The sequence below is a fragment of the Malania oleifera genome, chromosome 8 (assembly GCF_029873635.1).
Source record: "Malania oleifera isolate guangnan ecotype guangnan chromosome 8, ASM2987363v1, whole genome shotgun sequence".
Lineage (NCBI taxonomy): Eukaryota > Viridiplantae > Streptophyta > Magnoliopsida > Santalales > Ximeniaceae > Malania > Malania oleifera.
In genome coordinates, this window is record NC_080424.1 from 78,652,499 (window position 1) to 78,667,827 (window position 15,329).

Genomic DNA, 15,329 nt, shown 5'->3' on the forward strand with positions numbered 1-15,329 from the left:
TTTGGCCACACACTAATAATAATCTCATTTACTTACTGAGTGTCGTCTCACTCCAATCATATTTTTATTTCAGATAACTCTGAAGTGCATGTTGGAAATCAGGCTTAGCAAGCATGCGGGTGGGGATAGAAAAGTAAAGATTGTTTAGAAATATTAGTATGATGTCAGATATTTATGTTTGTGTAATTTTTTTTTTTTTAAAATAAATTATTGTAATATGGATAATTAGCGCCCTGGTTTAATAAAAATTGAGTTTATTTGCTTCCGCTGTAAATCACTAGTAAAAAGTTAATATCCTAGGCCTTTCGGAGTTGGGGTGTTACACTTATACCTTATTTGCAAAATCATTTTTAATAAAGAGAGCTATTCTTTATTGTTTCCCTAACTTGCAAATCAATTGCAAAGTGTAGGGAGATTTGATTAAGTTATTGTGCATCACTTCAAATCATTTCCTTGGTAGAAATTCTCACATATTCATACTTATTTGAAAATCTATTTTTGAGAGTTCTTGCTTTGGGTGCCTAAAAATAAGTTCGGTTTACTAAACTGAGGTGATTTTCCAAAAGACCGCGATTTGAGAGTTCTTGCTTTGGGTGCCTAAAAATAAGTTCGGTTTACTAAACTGAGGTGATTTTCCAAAAGACCACGATTTGGTCGCCCGGTCTAAAGTTCGGTATACTGAACTCATGTGTTCGATCACCTGAGGGTATTTTGAACGTGAGGTTCGGGTTGCCAAGTTTGTGGGAAAAGTCAGAGTAATGGTTCGGTCGCCCGTGGATGTTACGGTCAAAATGATTTGGTCGTCTGAAACCAAGTCAATGTTCTGACTAGTCAAAGGTTCGGTCGCTCGAAGTATTTTGAACACTAGGGGTTCGGTCGCCCGAAACCACACAATTTTTACCATTTAAGTATAGACTTAAGTCAATTAATTCTCCTGATAATATATGTTTTGTTGGGGACTGTGTTAAGTGTGTGTGTGTAAGGACCTAAGGTTGTTCTAAGGTCTTTTGAGTTAGTCCCAAAAACCTGGCATTAGGTCACTCTATGGTCTTGAACATTAAACCTATCATGCATGTTATGCAGCTATTACAAATCATATTATATTACAAATTCAAATGAATTGAATGCTATTACAACAATAAAAGAGTTTTCATTCCATTTCTTTCTTCAAGAGCCATATAAAGCTTTGACTTTATGGTCCGTATGACTTTCTTGAGTTCCTATGAATAGTGCATGCTTAGGATGAATATGTTTAAGAGACTCAGCGCACATGCGAGAAATATTGGTTTTTGTTATAATCAAAACGGGATCATACTCATAGAGTCAACAGAAAACAATTACAAGAAAAAAGAAAAAGAAAAAAAGAGTTGAAGTATGTAATGCTGAAAACCTATTTGGAGCTAGAAAAGTGTTTGGAAAATGAAAGAAAATGAGGAAATTTTCTCTCTCTCTCTCTCTCTCTCTCTCTCTCTCTCTCTCTCTCATTTTTATTTTTTATTTTTTTTAGTTATCATGATAAGCGAGAAAAAAAAATGTATATAACAAATGATGTAACAAAAACTAATTTTGCACATAATCAATATTTAATATTTCTTAATTTTTAATCATACTTAAACAAAAAAAACTTTTTTTAATAGAATTTTTATGTAAAGAGAAAATAAACAAAAAACAAGTTTCCTTTTTTATTTTTTCCCCCTTCCACTTCGTAAAAAGAATTCGTGATCTAGACTTTTAAGGCTTATCCCAAGTTAGGTTTAAGGAAAATATTTAAAATATATGAAACATATTGATAAAATATTTTGTGATTAATATCTGCGTGGTCAAATTGTGTGCTTTAACACGAGGAGTTGAAATTATATATTTTTATAATTGTACAATTTAATAATTTTATTTAAACCCTCACAATTGGTTCGCAAAGTGAAATTGAGTTAAGAAATGAATTGAGCAAGAAATGGAATTGGTTTTAGAATATAATTACTAAGCCTAGTCATTAATATGAAATTTTTGTAGGAATTGTAGATTTAATTCTGTTTCAACGTTTGATATTCTTCAATGATGATAATATTAGAACCAAAAATAACCTAATTTTTTAAAAATAACCCTAATATGAAATTCTTTAATTTTATACTTTTTCGAACATATAACTTAAATTCCACGTTATTTTTATTGAAAAAGTTTACAATTTTTATATCATAGCATTTTTTCTATATTTTAATAATAATGCTTATTAATTTTCTCATTTGAGTTTTCTTGTTTTTTTTTTAAAGCAAACAATAATAAAAATAGTATAAACAAACTCTTATTAATTTTTGTTCTTGTTGCTATTATTTTATTATTAATATTATTGTTGTTGTTGTATTTTTTATCTTTTATTATTTTTATAATAAATTATTATTTATTATTTTTATCTTCAGTGTTAATTTCACTATTTTAATAGTAATTATTATCCTTATAGCTACTATTTTTTTTCGCAGTTTTTATTATTATTATTATTATTATTATTATAAATTACTATTATTCTGACTACTCTATTTACTATTGGTACTATTTTTATAATAATTATTATTGTTTTCTGATTATTATTATATTACTTATTTTTAAAAATAATTATTCATATTATAATAATTACTAGTATATATTTATAATAATAATTAATTTATTTTCATTGGCCGACACATATTTTTTTTGGAAATAATTATTTAATGAAAATTATAATTGTCATTAAAAAAGTCAGGAATGAAATTACCATTTCTTTTCTTTCATTGTTTTCTTGAGTAGGTGAATCAATATTTCGGCTGAAATATAATTTGATCCTAATTTACACAAATCAAATATAAAAAAAAAATAATTAAGATTAGAATTACTATATTGTTCCAGACCTAATTATACAAACAAAATGAGAGGTTAGGTAAGATCAGATCCTTCCATTTTTTCTCAAAAGGAAAAAATTTAACGAGATTAATCATAAAAAGGAAACATAATCAAAGGCAAAAAATAGTCCGCCGGCTTAAATGCAATGCCTCTTTTTCACTTTGAAACCGTCGGGGGATCCCATCGCCAAAACCCTAAGCCTCTTTCCAAATTTGAACAAACTCCAAAAAATTATCGAAAACCCCTCATCCCTCCAAAACCGTCCAATCTCCAAAATCAAAACCCGTTAACGTAAAGTTTGTAAAATTTTGCTAAGCGCGCACCGCGTATATTTTTGACAAAAGCAGAAATGATGGCATGTTTCTCTCTTCCCTCTCTTTCTCTCTCTCTCTGTCTCTCTCTCTCTCTCTCCACGTTTTACCTCTGCTACAAAGCCACCCACTTCACCCTCAACTCTCCTCCGTCCTCTACCCCCCTCTCTATCTCTTTCCGTCTTCGATAGTACCTTAATCCCAAATCCAAGAGGCAGGGAGTGCTGACGGTGCGTTGAAAATGGCGGACCAGGAGAACTGTATACACGTCACTCGTGCGGCGAAGAAAAGGGCGGCAGCCGCCATGGTCCAAGCGCCGCCCACCAAGAAGAGGGTGGTGTTGGGCGAGCTCCCCAACTTGCCCAATGTGGGTTCGGTTCCCAATCTGGGCGATGGATCGGAGAAGCCCAAGTGTAGAACGAAGAGGAAGGTTAAGAGAGCGGTGGCGCAGCGGGCGGAGCCATCGCAGAACATTAATGCGGAACTGGACGATACGCAGACGTGCGGTTCTTACGCTTCGGACATCTACGACTATCTTCACAACATGGAGGTAAGTGGGTGTCTATGTTGTGATATTTCGAGATTTGGGAGATGGATTACTGTTGTTATTGCTTAATTCTTGTCCATTTCTAGGGTTATTTTTTGGGATTGATTTGATAATGGGAATCAGAGTTGGGATTTAGGGTTCAGGGTTTGGTGTTTGGTCTGTTGAAGCTATTCCTGATGTGGGTTTTTATTCAGATGGAAGCAAAGAGAAGGCCATTGCCGGATTACCTTGAGAAGGTTCAGAGAGACGTGACTGCTAATATGAGAGGGGTATTGGTGGATTGGCTGGTGGAAGTTGCAGAGGAGTACAAACTTGTTTCAGACACCCTTTATCTCTCCATTTCCTATATTGATAGATTCCTGTCATTGAATCCTCTCAACAGGCAAAGGCTACAGCTGCTGGGCGTTTCCTCCATGCTTATTGCCTCGTAAGCACCATAAAGTCTTCACCTTTGTGGGTTCTGAAGTTTTATCCTTTCAATCTGGTTTTGGTTCTTACGTGTGGCTCTTTATTTCTGTTGTGATTTATAGGAAGTATGAGGAGATTAGCCCTCCGCATCTTGATGAATTTTGCTACATAACAGATAACACTTGCACTAAGGAACAGGTGATTTTACTTTTCTTGGAAGCATTTCATAATTCTTTTTATTTTTTTTTTCTTTTAAATGCAATAGATTTAACTCTTCATTATGGTTACCATAATGGCTTACTGGTTGGTTATGTATTGAATCTGAAGGTTGTCAAGATGGAAGCCGATATCCTCAAGTCCTTGAAATTTGAAATGGGCAATCCTACTGTAAAGACATTTCTCAGGTAATAACACTTCCCCGTAAGTTTGAAGCCTTACTGCTCATAGTTATAACCTTGTTTGAATATTTCAGTAGTCTGATTTTTCATTTGCCCCCCTTTTTTGGTTGCAGAAGGTTCACCAGAGTCACTCAGGAGAATGACAAGGTAAGCTAACCCCCTACTCTCTCCCCTTGCGCACACATTTGTAACTACACCAATGAAGTTATTTTCTGGTACTGACTGCTTAATTTTATTCTTCTTTACAGACCCCAAATTTGCAATTGGAATTTCTTGGCTACTATCTCGCAGAGCTAAGTTTGTTAGACTATACCTGTGTAAAATTCTTGCCTTCTTTGGTGGTTGCAGCTGTTGTATTTCTTTCAAGATTTACTATTCAACCAAAATTGCATCCTTGGGTAAGAATGCATTTTGACCTGGTTGTTTGATAGTTATGATGATTATGCGAGCCTAGCAATGACTAGGTTTTTTGCCACTTGCAGAATTCAAGCCTACAACACTTTTCAGGATATAAACCGTCAGATCTAAAAGAGTGTGTCCTTATCATACATGATCTGCAATTGAGTAAAAGGGGAGGTTCTTTACAAGCAATAAGAGAAAAGTACAAGCAGCATAAGGTATGTGCAGAATTGAATTTTTAATTGTTTTGATATAAGCTTTTAAGCAGCCATTTGTAGAAAAATTTACCTGGTTTGCTTATTCTTCTTCTCTCTTTTTTTTTTTTTTTTGGAAGCAGTTCAAATGTGTGGCAACATTGTCTTCTCCAATAGAAATACCAGCCTCATGTTTTGAAGATGTTGAAGCGTGATAATCATGCAGGATCTGAAACAGGCTTACTACTAACCATGGAAAGCTTGCCTTGTCAAATAAGATTGGATTTGGGAGGAGGCTTGACAAGCATTCGTGCATTAGAAGAATGGTTTTGTTCTCACCAACTAATTTGATTAAAGGAACCTTTGAGCTGAAATTACTGCTTAGAATTGACTTTTGAAAGTGAAGCCACTAATATCAATTGTTTCTAACAGGAAGAATGGGGTTGAGTGTCGCTAGGTCATTCACTCAAGTGTTTCTTGTTCTCTTGTGAGCTTTTGAACTGATTTAGAAGTTAGAACATTGTATGGATACTACTTGTATGTAAAAATTTGACTAATTCAATGATAGTGTTCAGACATTCACAATTTTAGATTCACAAAAGATGTGGACTGTACCCTTTTTTTTTTTTGTTAGAATCATTTTACATGAACTTCGTTGTGTAATGTGTAGAAGATGACCATGGTATTTTGGTATCGAACATAACTTGAGGATTTTTCCAAAATTTTATGTTGAGTCACAGCAATGTCTTTGAAACTCCTAAGAAACATAGTTTGCTACTCTGGCCATAGACAGCTACCTTTACAGGTGAAAGCCATACTCCTTATGGAAGAATGAATTTTCTTGATACTTTGTTTGTCACTGATATATCAATCAAATGACTTGTAGAACATCCTATTAATTATTATTAGCCATCAAGGTGGAGCTCTTCAAGCACTGAAAGTGAGGCATCTATTGATTTTTCTCTTTTGGAATTATTATTGTATGATGCAGAAATTCAAGTTGAATGGTTTTGTAAGTTACTTTAATATAATGTGCAACTAAGTTAGCTCTGGTTGCTGGTGGTTTACTGAAAAATTAACAGTAGGCAGCACATAATAACAAAATCAAAAGTGATATTCAAAGGACAATAGAAAGGATCAAAGTCGAAGATTTAAGTCCAGCTTTGGCAGTTCCAATGGCTGTTCAGGCTTTTCCAAGTCTATGTAAAAGCTTCCTGGCCATTTCAAATCCATTGCTTCTTCAAGCTCAAATGCAGTCCCTGATGCCCGGAACCCCCTGTCTGCATCAGTAAATCTTCCTACAGCCGTCCCTTTTCTGCTGTGTTTATGGACGAATGAGTGAGGCTGAACACCAAGTGAGTGGGCTATTGGGCTACTAGGGGCCAACCCAAAGGCAGCCATCATCCTCAGAGATTGAAACCTCTTGAATGCACCTCTCTCCCTCTTGTGTGCATTCTGGTGGCCGCCCAGTGCTTGTGAGCTGAAGAACTTCCTCATGCAGAAGTTGCACATGAACTCCTTGCTGGTAGCAGATTTTGATTGGAAATCCTTGTCTCCAGCCACGAACGCCTCACTTCTGCCAAGGCTAAGGTTCAGCCACTCTTCTGAGTTATATTCTCCAGTGCTTCTATCACCATCATCACTGATCTGTAGTCCGCTGTTCCTATTTTTGGCAGATGTCTCTGTTACTTCTTCACTCTGGAATATCATTTTCACCAACCTTCAGTCACAGGAGGGTGCTGAAGAAATGAAGACCGGCCCTCAAAGGGAGACTGAGGGAGGGAGGGGCTTTATGGAGAACTAATGTGTTTTATGGGACGTGCAGTGGCAGTGGATATTTTTCTATTTTATCCTGTTTTTGTCTGGTCTTGCTAATGTTTGGCTCTGAGGGGCATTTGGTTGTGTTATGGTCCTATTACCCATGCCCCTTTCCAATTCTATTTTTCTTGTTGCCCACTCTTATTTGGATTCATATTATAAACTAATTATTTGAATTTGGCAATTCAACAGCCACATTGCAGTAACCTTAGAGTTCATATATATATATATATATATATATATATATATATAACCATATAAATTGCCCATAGGGAATTGTGTTCCTTTCTGAACATTTAATATGCTAGACAACCAAACCATCACACGATCATTATATATAATTATATTCAGGACTTGGTTGTTTAGCAAATATAGTAGAATGGGTGTGCCTCACTGCGGACAAAAAGAGTCCATGCATTAAAGGGCTAAAGTTGCAATGTCACATCATATATATTTTAGTTTGGGCAGCATAGATTAAAGCAAGGTTTTACTGTTTATGCATAAATTCTAGCATCCTCTTCATAATGCCTTTGTTTTTTATTCTCTCTCTCTCTCTCTCTCTCTCTCTGGGGGGGAAGGGGAGAATGGAGGGAGACAGGTCATGATCTAAGAAGTTCAAGATAGAAATTGCAGGAGGTGCATATTAAAGGAAAATTATCAATACTCAACGGTGTTGAATATCTTTAAGGAAGTTGGGTCCATTGGTGACCTGAAGGGGGCAAGAGGTGGGGCGACTACTGATCTCTTAATGTGTTTTCTTTGATTGATCCCATGAGCTGTCTTCTTGTGGTGCTTTTGGCCTCAAGCAAGTATGTCAAGCCAGAGCTCGTCGAGAACACTTCCATTCTCATTAGAATACTGTTATCTTGCGAAAATAGAAAGTGGGAGATCTCAGATCCTCATTACGACTCTCCAGTGGTGGATTGATGACTTATGAGCTTGAAACAAAGAATTGGCACCTTATCAAGAAAGTGGAAGTTAGTGGTGACAAAGGTGGAAATTATGTGTTATCTTCATATGGAATGTTTCAATTCTATACCTACTTCAATAATGGAATCATAATAATGAAATGGTCCTATAATGCTTAATATTTGGCTAAAATAGATTTATGTTAGACATCCCTCAACTTTCCAAAAAATGACACTAATAAGATGGAATTAACTAGCGTGAAAAATCTTTTTTTTTCTTTGACAATAAAATAGAAAGGATGTCTGTTTGTTGCTTCTAACAGTTTGAGAATTTCATATTGGGAGTCTTAGGCTTTAAATTTTAACGCTGGGAGGTTCTAACCATATGAGGAACGAAGAAGGTGTTTCTAGTTAGGAGATGAGTTACCTTCCATTATATACCCTAAGGCTAGATATACCTTTGCGATATATGCCCTTTGATGCACCACTTAAGCTTATGGATCCATTTTCCACTTGCTTTATTACACCCCATTTCTCTAAAAAAATATATATATTCTTGCTTGCTTAATATTTCTCTCATTGTTTTTTGTTAGCACCCCATTCCCTCTTTAAAAGAAATCTTGCTTGCTACTCTTTTTTTCATTGTTTTTATTCTTGTTCTTGACTATGGCTACTCTATTTTTCAAATAAACTCAACTGATTTTCCACTTATGACACCAGCTCCACGAACTTGAACATGAATATGGTATGTTGGGCTTACTTCTTGTTTTGGGTTAACCCCAAAAGAATTAGCCTACACCATGTGAAAGGGTGTAGAGCACGAGCATTTCTTACAAATCTTATTGTTTAAAGTGGGAGTCAGCACACAACTTAAGTGAGAACAAAAAGTAGAAAAAAAAAAGAAGAAATAAAGAGAGCAAAATAGGTGCTTTTTCACTTAGGGTTTTTAGCAAAAGGGTTTCTTGTGGTTTCTGTTCAAGACATGAGATTTTTCTCCATTATTCTCATCTACAAGGATGTTTTGTGCTTCCAAAAGTTGGGATTTCTCTTTCTGAGAGTGGTTCATCATTTTTACAATATAGATGGTACTTTGGGTATTTCTTAAGAAGAACTTGTTTGTGTTCTTGAGGTTTTATTGTTGTGAACCTCGTCTATTATCCATTTTAATTGATTAATGGATTCTAGACTTATGCCATATGGATGCCTTTTTGTGAAGGCGTTTTCAAGTAAATATCAATGTCCTTAATTTTTCTTAGTTAATTTGATTTTGTTACTTCTATTGCTTTATCGGTTCTTTGTCATTCATTAGATTTGTAATTACTATCCATAACTTGCTTCGGTGGGGAAGGAAACACTTGCCATCAAGTGGTATCATATCTTAGTGCTTACAAGGTGTTTAATAAAATTCTCAAGTGGGGCTATGGAAGTAGAAACTAGAAGAATGGAAAGCCTTAGTGGTGCCACTTAGAGAACATAGAAGGGCAAGATTTTATACTTACTTTGTTGCAAGGAAATGCATGACTTCCACGTGGAATGATGATGTGAAGCTTGAGGATGTGTGTAATAAGAAGTGGCAACACATGAATCATTGTGTGTTAGTTCTATTTAGTAAGGGTTGGATGACAATGTTTACAGTATTGTGGAGAATGAAACATCGACTAGTGCACTTTGGTGGAAGCTTGAAGATTTGTAGTGAGGAAAATTGTTAACAAGCTTTATTTATTTAAATAGGTTGTTAATTTAAAGTATAAAGAAGGTGCTCTAAAGATAGGCTATTCGAATGAGATGCATAAGTTTGTGAATCAATTTACAATCATGAAGATGTAGTTTGATGACAAGTTTCAAGCTATATTGATGCTATGTTTGCTTACAAATAGATTTGATCAAGACATCAGTGTCAACACTTACTATCCCAATTCACAATATATGGGGTCATGATAATGAGTACGACAAAATCCAGTTTGCTTTAAAATTATATGAGAAAGGAATAAGATGGACTTTCCATAACCATGGGTTATATTCTTGGAGAATGAAGAAAGAATTAAACTCAAATATTCTCGCAACCGTGAGTCTAAAGGAAGATTTAAGTCTAGAAAAGAAATACATCCTCATAATTGTGGAACTATGCGAGTGAGGATTTTAAATTTCTTTTTAAAAAATAAAACAAAGAAGAAGCAAAGGCAAGCAAGATGAAAACACAAACATGGTTTAGAATGGCTCATTTTATTTGTTTGCTATGAAAATTTCCCTGGTGTTACACATCAATATTCACGCAATGCTACTCCATGACTAAACTTTCTTACTTCCTACTTGGTGAAAAAATTTATTCTACTGTCTTACTAAGATTGGTAATAATAGCATTGCAAAAATTATATGGATTGATAATATTTTCCTTGTGATAAGTTTGGATGATAAACTGATATATGCTCTAAGATATGACATAGTCTTTCTCTACATATTTGAAGTTAATCTCCCTTAAGAAACAGGATGATGGAGGCTTTGAGACCCTTTTTTATTAATGATGTTGGAAGTTCATTAAGTGCAATCTCATCATTGCAAAGGAAAGGAAGTGTTGTACACTTTGCTAGACACAAATTAAAGTGTGTAAAGACAAAATCAATACCATAGATAAAGAAGAAGCTGTCTATGACACAAATGGCTTGGTCATATGAGTAAGCAAGGCTTTAAGCACTTGCAAAAAAAGCCCTTATTTTAGATATCAAAGGTAAACCTTTGAACTAGTGCACTCACTATATTTTGGGTAAACAACATAAAGTTTTCTTTGCATAATTTAAAGCATGATTTATTATGATTGACTCATTCTTATGTTTGTGGAAACATAAGAGTAGAATATATTGGTGGTGCTACCTAATTTGTGGCTTTTGTTGATGATAAGTGTGGGCTTATCTTATGAAACACAAGGATAAATGTAGTAACCCGGATAATTATGGGAATTAAATAATAAAGAAAAGAGAGGGAAAAATAATTTTAAAGGGGGACGCAGTAAGTCCTCGTCAACGAACAGTCTTCTTGGGCTCATCGACGTGGACACGTGTCTCGTCGACGAGAGTTTACCGAGGGGCTGTTTTCGGGGCTTGAAACTCATTGATGAGGGTTAGGTGCTTGTCGATGAACTTCCTTCTTGAACTCGTCGACAAGGTGACGTGACTCGTCGACGAGGCCACAAGGCAAAAGGTCTATAAAAAGTAGAAAATCGGGTTTCAGCGAGAGAATTTCATTTCTCTTCTCTCTCTCTCTCTCTAACTCGGTTCTTTCTCCTTCTCTCTACGATTCTCGCCCCGTTTCGATGATTAGAAGCCGCTACGTTGATCCTGAGGAGATTCTCTATAAGTCTGCTGAAACAGATTGTTGGTTTGACCAACTTGGGTACCATCCCAAAATCAGGGTAAGTCGATTATTTGGGTATTTTCAGTTTTATTAGGTTTATTTGAGTTTAGATTTGGAGTAATATAGGAATATACTGGAGTTTTGTGAAATAATTTAATATTTCCAGGATTAGGGTGTTTTTGGGACCCCAGGTGTGGTCGTAGTAAAAGTCTTATGGAGGAATCATGCTATAGAAAAAGCTTCATGGAAGCTTGAAGAGGAAATCAGACAGAAATACCCACGCCTATTTAGTGGGATACAGTAATAGTCAGTATTGTTCAAATAACAACAGTTTTATTTTAATTAGTAGAGAATGATGAATGTATAGTTGTATTTTAGATTATGGGGTAGATAGTGATTTGGTTTTGGGAGAATATTCTTTTATGAGTATATTTGTAATCTCCCAGAACCCTGAATGTAACTACAGTATTCTTCTACCATAAGTGAGGGTAAGTAATAAAATAAGTAGCCTATTTTCCCTGAAAGAATGGTGTTCAATATATATAGTAAATTTCGAGAACGAAAATTTATAAAGAGGGGAGAATGTTGTAACTCAGATAATTATGAAAATTAAATAATAAAGAAAAGAGAGGGAAAAATAATTTTAAAGGGGGACGTAGCAGGGCCTTGTCGACGAACGCGTCTTCTTGGGCTCATCAACGTGGACGTGTGTGTAACGTCCATCAATTTCTTAACATAAAATGTCACATAATAGATAAAATAGTCAACTCGAACCCATGGGTAACGGGGCCACTTGTTATTTATAACGGAAACCTAACTAGCAGTAAGTATAAAATTGAAATCATCCATCCATCATACATAATACCAGAGTTTATTATATCATCAAAATATTGTACTTATACACAACTACCAAAAAGTCAAAACAACACTAGGACCATACAACAAAAATCTCCTGGTCCAAGTTCAACGCTTACCCTTCTAGTAGGGAAGCTCTACTCACTTATTGGCGGCCTTGACCCGCCGGTTTCTCTGGGTTTCCTAAAAAGTTAAATAAGTTTGGGGGTGAGACACTTCTCAGTAAGGGAAAGTAAACTAAATACAACTGTATGACAACATGAATATTTAATGCAATTATACGTATACATTACATTTCATATTTCATAAACGTTCATCATACCATACTGAAAAATCATATGCTTTCGTATTTTCTAGTAAGTCATATCATACATAAAACATCTGTTATATTGATAATATTGAAAACATATACCCAGGATGAATAGCTAGCTGATGTCATGTATAACCCCCTATGATGGGTTGTGTAGGCCGAAGGCGGGACTCGACAATGGTTGGCAAACCACTGTCGAGTCAAATATGTCTATAAGTACAATGAGCCCACCATACCTTGGTCCGGACTGCCAGGTGGACGTCTACTCTCTACTGAAAGCCACATCGACTATCCATCTCCCATCCCCTCGTGGGATGGTTAGCACTAATCTGACGTAGATATCTGATCTACAATATAGCTACGGTACCAAGCTCATGAACTGAACTAAACTAACATCCGGGTTCTGATAACATATAGTACATGATATAGCAATTTCATAGTTTCATAATTACGGCCTGCCGATAACATAAATACGGTCTCACGCCAATAACATAAATACGGCCTTGTGCCGACAACATAAATGCGGCCTCGTGCCGATAACATAAATGCGGCCTCGTACCGGTAACATAAATACATGGCCTTGTGCCAAAATCGCTTCAGGTATATATATTCTGAAAATAAATCATTTATCATATAATCGTCAAAATCATCACAACATAACTCATCTTTTCATAATACCTGAAACCATGCTTTGTTCGTAAAATCTTTCACATCATAATACATTTCACATAAAATAATATTCATGCCACACCTATGCTGTTAAAAGTAATACTTCATATTCTAAAATCGTGATTTTCCGGCATCTCATACATATATATATATATATATTTTAATCATCATAGCAGTATTTTCCCAATCGCACATTTCATTCATAATAAACAATATAGAATATGCTTTTCTGAAAATAAATTTACTCATAATTAATAATAAATTGCATAGAAAATAACTGCTGTAGTTTATTCTCTTATCTGGCTACTGAGAAATTCGTTAGGACCCAAATCCTACGCCCTTGGCGCCCGAAATATAAGTCTTGTAATTTACATTTTTTCCAGATTAATTAATCTATTTCTCCAAAATAATACTCATCTAGCCTTCCCTAGGCTCCATATATCTCAATTTAATATTTAAACTATTATTTAATATCTCCATTTAATTTTCTGAATTTTGCCTACGGGTCCCAAAATTATACCTGCAGCGCTCACCTGGGCCCTAAATTTCAGAAATCCTACTTCAGCCTCAGATGCTCAATATTTTAGTATTTCTAAATTAATGCTAATTAATTAAAAGTAAGCCCCTTAATAACCACCGTACCCCAAATTTGGGGTTTTGGCCTAATACCCCCACGAGAATTTCGTCTCGCTAGACTTATAGAGAATCATCATTGGATTCTCGTGGTGGTGTCCGTTCATCAATTAGGCTTATATTTTGTAAGAAATTAAAGAAAAAGGAAAAAATGACTTACCCTGGGGAATACGCCTACGCCGCTCCTACCACCGATCTGCTCTGGTAGAAATGACGGCAGCGGCAAATGGAGTCCAGTGGTATCTTCGAATTTTTGATCGGGCGAAAATCCGTCATGAAATCGAGGAGAGAGGGAGAGAGAATGAGAGGAGAGAGAGAGAGTTCCGAAGCCACAGGAAAGAAGAAAAGAAAAAGTAAAGAAGAAGAAGAAGAATAAATTCAATTTTGAATCTTCTGAAGCTTCAGCAAGCTTTAGGAGGATAAATATAATAATAATAATAATAATAATAATAATAATAATAACAATAATAATAATATTTAATTAATATTAATAATATTATATTTTATTAATAAAATAACAATTTATTTTAATTAATTAATTTTCTTTCTTTTTTTTATAAATTCGTTTAATTAAGTAATTAATTAATTAATTAATTTTTTTTTTTGGAAATCACTCTACTAATCTTCTATAACCCTTTTTTGGGGTTATTACAGTGTGTCTCGTCAATGAGAGTTTACTGAGGGGTTGTTTTCGAGGTTTGAAACTTGTCGATGAGGGTTAGGTGCTCGTCAACGAGGGTTAGGTGCTCGTCAATGAACTTTCTTCTTGAACTCATTGACGAGGTGACATGGCTTGTTGATGAGGCTACGTGACAAAAGGTCTATAAATAGTAGAAAATCAGGTTTCAGTGAGAGCATTTCATTTCTCTTTTTTCTTTCTCTCTCTAACTTGGTTCTCTCTCCTTCTCTCTACTATTCTCGCCCTGTTTCTCCCCGTTTCGATGATCAGAAGCCGCCACGTTGATCTTGAGGAGATTCTCTAGAAGTCTGTTGGAACAGATTGTTGGTTTGGCCAACTTGGGCACCATCCCAAAATGAGGGTAAGTACATTATTTGGGTATTTTTAGCTTTATTAGGCTTATTTGAGTTTAGATTTTGAGTAATATAGAAATATATTGGAGTTTTGTGAAATAAATTAGGATATTATATTTTTAGGATTAGGGTGTTTTTGGGACCTTGCAGACATGGGTTGGGGACCCTAGTGAATATTTCTAGGAGCCTATGTAAATTATAACTTAGAAAATTACGAGTATGTAGGTTCAAAGAAATATAGTTGATTTATTGGAAATATGCATTATTTCAGGATTAAGGGATAGTACGCCGTGAGCGTGAGGATAAAGTTGGAGGCGAGCCTCCCAGCCAGTTAGGTAAGGGAAATATACTATGCTAGTAAATTCAAAAATATTATCAGTTAATTATAGTATTAGTTTATTAAGGTACAGGGTATAAATTATATAGTTTTATAGATTTTAAAGCATGAGTTTCATTAATTGTGTGGCCTGAGTAGATATTTGTTTAGTACATAATTTATATAGTTTTCAGAATATCATGATTTATAGCGTATATATAGACAGATATTTACTAGATAGATATTTACCAGACAGATATTTTACAAATTTTATATAGACAAGTATTTTACAGTATTTACAGAATGTCATGT

General features: G+C 35.0%; 2 protein-coding genes across 3 annotated transcripts; one reads left to right on the forward strand and one right to left on the reverse strand.

The window, feature by feature from the left end:
* The first annotated feature begins 3,137 nt into the window (after positions 1-3,137).
* LOC131161791 (putative cyclin-A3-1) lies at positions 3,138-5,729 on the forward strand. 2 transcript variants are annotated; one of them, XM_058117753.1, is made up of 8 exons: positions 3,138-3,732; positions 3,924-4,156; positions 4,260-4,335; positions 4,465-4,541; positions 4,649-4,682; positions 4,784-4,933; positions 5,018-5,152; positions 5,272-5,729. In XM_058117753.1, the coding sequence occupies exons 1-8, from the start codon at positions 3,424-3,426 to the stop codon at positions 5,341-5,343; spliced, it is 1,086 nt and encodes a 361-aa protein (XP_057973736.1). In that variant the 5' UTR covers positions 3,138-3,423; the 3' UTR covers positions 5,344-5,729. The 2 variants fall into 2 exon arrangements, with proteins under 2 accessions (XP_057973736.1, XP_057973737.1); XM_058117754.1 differs by having other exon boundaries at positions 3,263-3,732; positions 4,652-4,682.
* Positions 5,730-6,265: 536 nt separating this feature from the next.
* Positions 6,266-6,838, reverse strand: LOC131162750 (zinc finger protein 7-like). The gene has a single exon (XM_058119355.1). The coding sequence runs from the start codon at positions 6,836-6,838 to the stop codon at positions 6,266-6,268; it is 573 nt and encodes a 190-aa protein (XP_057975338.1).
* Between the last annotated feature and the right edge of the window lie 8,491 nt (positions 6,839-15,329).

Bases quoted from the DNA above. Each gene is read 5' to 3' on its own strand.
- LOC131161791 (XM_058117753.1), top strand. From the start codon at position 3,424: ATGGCGGACCAGGAGAACTGTATACACGTCACTCGTGCGGCGAAGAAA. The intron at 4,336-4,464 runs GTGATTTTACTT...TTGAATCTGAAG, and splicing joins ACACTTGCACTAAGGAACAG to GTTGTCAAGATGGAAGCCGA. The intron at 5,153-5,271 runs GTATGTGCAGAA...TTTTGGAAGCAG, and splicing joins AAAAGTACAAGCAGCATAAG to TTCAAATGTGTGGCAACATT.
- LOC131162750 (XM_058119355.1), bottom strand. From the start codon at position 6,838: ATGATATTCCAGAGTGAAGAAGTAACAGAGACATCTGCCAAAAATAGG.